Raw genomic sequence first — 7,177 nt, 5'->3', positions numbered from 1 at the left:
ACATGTATATAGTATACCATACATGTATATAGTATACCATACATGTATATAGTATACCATACATGTATATAGTATACCATACATGTATATAGTATACCATACATGTATATAGTATACCATACATGTATATAGTATACCATACATGTATATAGTATACCATACATGTATATAGTATACCATACATGTATATAGTATACCATACATGTATATAGTATACCATACATGTATATAGTATACCATACATGTATATAGTATACCATACATGTATATAGTATACCATACATGTATATAGTATACCATACATGTATATAGTATACCATACATGTATATAGTATACCATACATGTATATAGTATACCATACATGTATATAGTATACCATACATGTATATAGTATACCATACATGTATATAGTATACCATACATGTATATAGTATACCATACATGTATATACTATACCATACATGTATATAGTATACCATACATGTATATAGTATACCATACATGTATATAGTATACCATACATGTATATAGTATACCATACATGTATATAGTATACCATACATGTATATAGTATACCATACATGTATATAGTATACCATACATGTATATAGTATACCATACATGTATATAGTATACCATACATGTATATAGTATACCATACATGTATATAGTATACCATACATGTATATAGTATACCATACATGTATATAGTATACCATACATGTATATAGTATACCATACATGTATATAGTATACCATACATGTATATAGTATACCATACATGTATATAGTATACCATACATGTATATAGTATACCATACATGTATATAGTATACCATACATGTATATAGTATACCATACATGTATATAGTATACTATACATGTATATAGTATACCATACATGTATATAGTATACCATACATGTATATAGTAGACCATACATGTATATAGAGTATAGACCAAATATAGTTAAGTGGTTTGCTTGCAAATTAATAATCAAGCAAAAATATTATTCAAGTGCATTTTCATGTAATGACGCCAGACATGAATAATTAAATTAACTATGCGAAAATAAAAGATTAATTACTAACGATACAAATATTATATGATATATTACATGGATTAGGTTTCAAACCATAGTTAAAGGCAATTTATCGAGCTTACTTATTTTGGTAAGGGATATAAATCAGTAGCTGAGCTATTGTAGTTATAGAAAGATAATGTGTTAGAGTTGAATAAATATAGGGAAAGTAAATGAGCAACAAGATTCATCAGAGCAAATTGAAAGGACAAAACAAAACAAGCACATGAACATGTGAAATGTAACGATATAAGAATTCATGCATTACGTGAATAATCAAGCAACGCTAGCCAAGCAAAATGAAATATTGGGCACTCGTAGTATATTTGTATAGTATAAATAGATCAAATCTATTGTAGCTATAGGTAAATATAAATAAATTATTTCATAATAGAATAAGCATTACAAGAACCCTTTCAATTAGTAAAATTTCACATAGAGTTAAAGCAATGAAAACTTAAGTTCTTTTGTAGGCAACAAGCATCAACAACAATAACTCGGTATACTTACTGCACAACAATAAATGGCTCCATTGCTTACATGTTCCTGTGAAAATACAGAATAATTATTGTTATAATTCAAGATCAAAGGGGGATAACTATGTGAAAGTACATGTACAGGAAACTTGATGTTGGAAAATTATATCAGATGATGAAATTAACAGATTAAACAGTTCAAACTATACATGGTATATAGATTCACAGTCGAACTGGTACACGAGCAGTGATATAGCGAATCATGAATAAAAATCATTTATAGAATTGAAATACACAATGATATATACACACATGATCAACAAGACTGTCACTTGGTCTGTACTGGTGTTGAAGTCAAAGACTGACTCAAAGGTGCAAAGCTAGCAGCACTAGCATTGAGTCTATGGACCCGGTTACCAGAGCGAGTACCAGTGGATACTGATGGCAGCATAGTATCAGTTACATTTACTGTATATTTTGTATATATTATAACACTGGCGATATCGCAGACGACTATCATTTTATTGTTAAATGTAGTCATTATACTGGTTTAAGAAACCGTTTCATTAAAAGATATTGTCATAAAAACCTAGTATGGCAATTGATTTAGATTTGAAGACAACAACAAATAATAAAGAATTGTCTAATTTAGCAAAATATTTTGAGACAAAGTCGGAAAAAGGAGATTCAGTTTAACTGTCTACACTGTCGCTCTAATTTGATCGTGCCGGAGTGATGTATTCTTTGTATGTATCTGTACTGTATAATTTGCACTGTACTGATAAACCGCAAGGTGTTCAGTAATAAAGAATGAATGAATGAATGGATTTGAAAATATAAACACACCCGGTATGATAATGTGGGGAGCAACAGTGACGCATTTGTCCTCTTAAAATCCTGGAGGCTGTAAAGAAAACAACAGGCTTGCCATATTTTCTGCCATGTATAAACGGCTAGCAAAGCTGAGTGTTAATAAATAAACATTAGTTAACTTTGAAACAAGATACTGATTGGTTTATGACTCGGATACTCCTCCACATCTAACGGATCTGTGTTTGTACATAAACGGACGCAACAGGGGATTCTTCGTCGGTAGTTTAAGGTAAAACCACGGAATTAAATTAGAATATCAAAGTCCGTGGTAAAACCTAAATTACTATGCATACATACGTTCGTATTCGAAAGCGTATTAGGCTCGTATACGACAATATTTTTTGTGATTGCAAAAATATTTTATCTGTGAGCCTATAACGCTTCCGTACATAAATGTATGTATACGATCATCTACCGACACTGGAAGGCTCTCCCCATTGATGTCCAAATACAATATTATGTAAATTCATGCTATGATTATTACACATGTATACACGATAGCAAGATCTGTCTTTTATTGAGGCTATTTTTGGCCTAACGCCAGGAGTTGGGGTCATGTCTGTCATTTAAATCACGTGATATACCCGTAACACGGAAGCTTTACTGACATAGAAACAAAATGGTGGCAGTTCACAGTTTGTAGGCAAATTATTCCTTCAAACTCATTAAATAACCAACACCATGGCAAGTAACAGATCCGTACGGCGTGCCCAGGAACCCGTTACCTACACGTGTGCTTTGTGTGACAGTGGGGACGAGGTACGATGGTATTGCAACGACTGTCAGGAGAATTTATGTGACCGGTGTAAGGATTTCCATATACGCGCAAAGAAAACTAAAAACGATGACGTCGTACCGATAGGGGATGCTAACCGTCAGGGCGACAAGCCTGTACCAGAGGTATGTAAACTACATTCCGGTAAACTGTGCGATCTCTTCTGTTCGGACTGCAATGAATTGCTTTGTGGGATATGTTTATCTAAAACTCACAAAAACCACAACTGGGAGCCTTTCGAAGATGAATTTTCTTCTAAAAGGCAACATTTGAAAGAGCATATGACAGCAATTTCTGCTAAAATAGAACATTTCAAGAACGAGACATCAGAGCGACATCATGATAACGACGGTTTCAATGATAACATTGATACAGTGAGGAAAGAGGTGAACTCTAAAAGGACAAAGTTAAAGGCAGAAGTAGATTCTATCGCTGATGCGATACTCGCTGAATTATCGGCTTTAGAAAAAGAAGAATCAGCTATGTACAAGAAAGATTGTCAGCGATCAGAGAAAAAAGTCGAAGAACTGACGCGTCTGCTTAACGAAGCGGAAATGACAGATACATCTAGCGTATCCTTGTTTGAAACAGAAAGGTCATTGAGGACAAAGCTGCCCCTGTATGACGTTAATGTCAGATATGTTTCACCAAAACAACCAAGGTTTGTTACCGAAAGTATCGACCGTGTCATGTTGACGAAAACGTTTGGTAAATTACACCACGTTATCCAGTACGAGAAGATAGACATCGACAGTAAACACGTTCAGCGTCTCTCTAAGTTTACTGTTATTCAACATAATCTAATATTCGGTATATGTCCAGTCGACGACAGTCACGCGTGGTTAGCAATAAAACAATACCAGGGTCTGGTGCTGGTTAACAAGGAGGGTGTGGTCACAGAGACAGTAAAACTGAACTTCTGTCCGTTCAGAATCACCATGGTCGGGGCAACAGACATACTTCTGACCAGTTATCAAGATAGTACATTTGTATATAAACTATCACTACACAAAAAACAAGTGACAACATTTGCTGACATCAGACGACATACGGCATGTGACGTCAGTATCAACGAGTGGGGCGAGGTGTTTGTTACTACAGGTACACCAGACATAGTGGTACTGAATCAGTCAGGCACGATTATAAGGAAGGTCACGATTGGATTGGAAAGAATAAAGCACGTTGTCTGCTTGTCATCGGGACGTCTGTGTGTAGTTCAAACAACTGGAGGAAAGTGGACTGATATGAACATAAAGATAACAGACGAGTCAGGTACCGTCATACAGACATGGACTGGTGAACTCGACAACGGTCAAAAGGTCGGTCGTATGCACCTCTGGAAGATGTCATGTGATAAGTACGATAGAGTATTTGTACCAGATAACCACAACAACCAGGTGTACGTCCTACCGAGAGACGGTAAACAAGCCATGTGTCTCCTGGACAAGACACACGGAGTGGTGAAACCTACAGTACTGGGTGTGGACACGTGTGGTAACGTGTGGATCGGGTGTGAGGACGGTACCGTACACGTGATGGACTGTAACATGAAGAAATAGTAATATACGGTACACGTGTAAATAACATTCCAAGGCAGTTTGTATGAACTATCCTCAAATATCAATTCACATTGTAGAGACAAATTAACAGTGAATGTAATTGTTTTTCATGATCGTGGTAACCTGACAAACAAAAGTAACTAGTTTGTTTCATCCAACAGACAATACATGGTCATTGGAATGATCAACGATTTAGTAAGTGAGCTGGACTAAGGCCTTTGTTTTTTGTGTTTTTAAGTTGTTTTTTCATTAGGATTTTTTCATTTCATCTTAAAAATGTATCTTAATGGTTTGTTTCTCGGAAAACTTAGTTTCCTAATAATATCAAATGGTTTTAGATTTTTACAAAATTATAGGAAAAAGAAAATGGTGTTATTTTCGGTTACTTACTGTAACATTTTGTGTCTTCCCTTAGATACTTTTTGATTATTTTCAGGGAAGCAATGTTAAGTCAAAATCACCTTTCTAATAAATCGTTATTAAAATTGATTTTTTTTAATCACCTACCCTAATTTTTCAGACATGTCTTTTAGGCATTTTTCTGTTCATGTATCGATATATCAACTATAATGAATATTAAACAGTTTGTTACACTGATGTTTACAAAATGTAATTAACCGGTAAATGTAAGATTACACAGGTTCAGTTGTTTTATACCTTGTAGTATTGAAATGTAACAAGAATGACTGATACAATCATAATTAAAACTTTATTTGTAGTTAATAGGTTCTTGAACGGCGGAAAACAACGAGGGTAATGAGAATGATACGGGAGAGTGGCTAGAAAAATGATTAAAAACACCAGACTCAAACTGTGCTATGGTCTTTAACATAGTATCAGGGACTAAAACATAATCAATAAGACTGGTCTGTTTCTAAGTAGTATTGGCAGTTTTTACCTGTGCTTTTACCTGTGGTTAACCCTTCTGTCTAGGATCGTGTTCTATCTAAGCTGGAAGCGTATCATATCAAATGTAATAATACATCATATAAGACTTTAAGATTTTTAATAACAAATGTTAAAATTTAAAATATTTCAATATTAATTATATATAAATATCAAATATATCCATTCTGTAGTCTTTATGCTGCTATTATGACATATAATACAATGAAATGTGTTATTTTATTTTGTATTAATTCTGTACTATAAACATATTATTAAAATAATAATATAAATAGTTATAAAATGAAACTTTTCTTTATTATTTTCTTGTGGGGTGGGGGGATGGGGGGGGGAGGGGTGTGTGTTACGTGAAGTTGAATCAAAGTCAAGTTCGTAGTAGCATGTATGTAAGTACACTTCCATATATTTTCACTTCCAGGTCACTTCGGGTTGTGGTGCAATCCCAAAGATGTTTATACTTCTAGGTCAGCTCACTTCCAAAAATATATACTAGATGATGTACAATACCGGTTGTGGTGCAATCTTTATGTCGAATTAGTAGAACCAAAGTCATCCCTTCCTGATGTTTTGACGTCAAATTGGAAAAAGTCTTCTCCTTCTGTTTTTTACGTGAAGTTGGTGGAAACTAAGTCATCTCTTCCCTTTTTTACGTCAAGTTGTTAGAATCAAAGTCAAAAACAGAGATAACTTTTGGTATAGATATTTATTTGACATAAACCACTCACCACATGGTACATATATAAAGTTAGACAAAGAAACAGTGACTAGAGAAAGAATTGGAAACCTGGCAGCCAGCACTGCTCACTCACAAATATACCGTAAAATACATCTCTATCAGAACTTCTATCATAGCGGGCTCACTTAAGGAGCCCTTGTACCACTGTTAAAAACTTTTTAAAAAAGTCCTGGAAAATATATTATTCTGGCATGACTGTGTCTTTGTAAAATCATTTCTGAAAATGTAAATAATAATGAAGATGAAATAAACAAAATATTATCAATAATTGTGTTCTGAATGTAAAAATTTAGAGGGGCTAGACGGGGATTCCAACCCTGGACTTCCGACTGTTATACAATCTCCCTAACTGATTGATGAGTCAACGGAAGTGTTCGGGCCCAACTGTACATATACTACAGCTATATCTAAATGGAAGGTAAGGGGAGGTAACTGTGTGTACGTAAAACTACAGGGCAGTGGGACAGGGATCCTTAAATGCCTTATGAGATAACCACAGGTTGCTAATAAATGTAACTAATACAATCATTAGTTACTTTACTAAGGTGATATATGTTTATCAAGATAATCTTGATATTGATAGTTAAAATAATCTTTTGCTGAAACACACGATTGCATAGGAAACTGAAACATACATGTAACAGGAAACGTGAATACAAATTCTTTCTAAAAATAACATAAAATGCAACTAGCCTTAAAATAAAATTGACCTTAATGGTTAAAATAAATTTATTGACAAGGAAGACAGTAACTGTTAATACTATTGTGTG

General features: G+C 34.0%; 1 protein-coding gene across 1 annotated transcript; it reads left to right on the top strand.

Annotated features, from left to right (window-relative positions):
• Window positions 1-3,031: 3,031 nt before the first annotated feature.
• LOC110466029 lies at window positions 3,032-5,796 on the top strand. Its single transcript, XM_021522286.1, has one exon. It carries the CDS (start codon window positions 3,113-3,115, stop codon window positions 4,763-4,765), a length of 1,653 nt encoding a protein of 550 aa, XP_021377961.1. The 5' UTR covers window positions 3,032-3,112; the 3' UTR covers window positions 4,766-5,796.
• The last annotated feature ends 1,381 nt before the right edge of the window (window positions 5,797-7,177 follow it).

Source organism: Mizuhopecten yessoensis, unplaced genomic scaffold, assembly GCF_002113885.1.
Source record: "Mizuhopecten yessoensis strain PY_sf001 unplaced genomic scaffold, ASM211388v2 scaffold11113, whole genome shotgun sequence".
NCBI classification, from domain to species: domain Eukaryota; kingdom Metazoa; phylum Mollusca; class Bivalvia; order Pectinida; family Pectinidae; genus Mizuhopecten; species Mizuhopecten yessoensis.
Note: the sequence above shows the minus strand (reverse complement) of the source record. Positions and strands in the feature narration are given on the sequence as shown.

Bases quoted from the DNA above. Each gene is read 5' to 3' on its own strand.
- LOC110466029 (XM_021522286.1), top strand. From the start codon at position 3,113: ATGGCAAGTAACAGATCCGTACGGCGTGCCCAGGAACCCGTTACCTAC.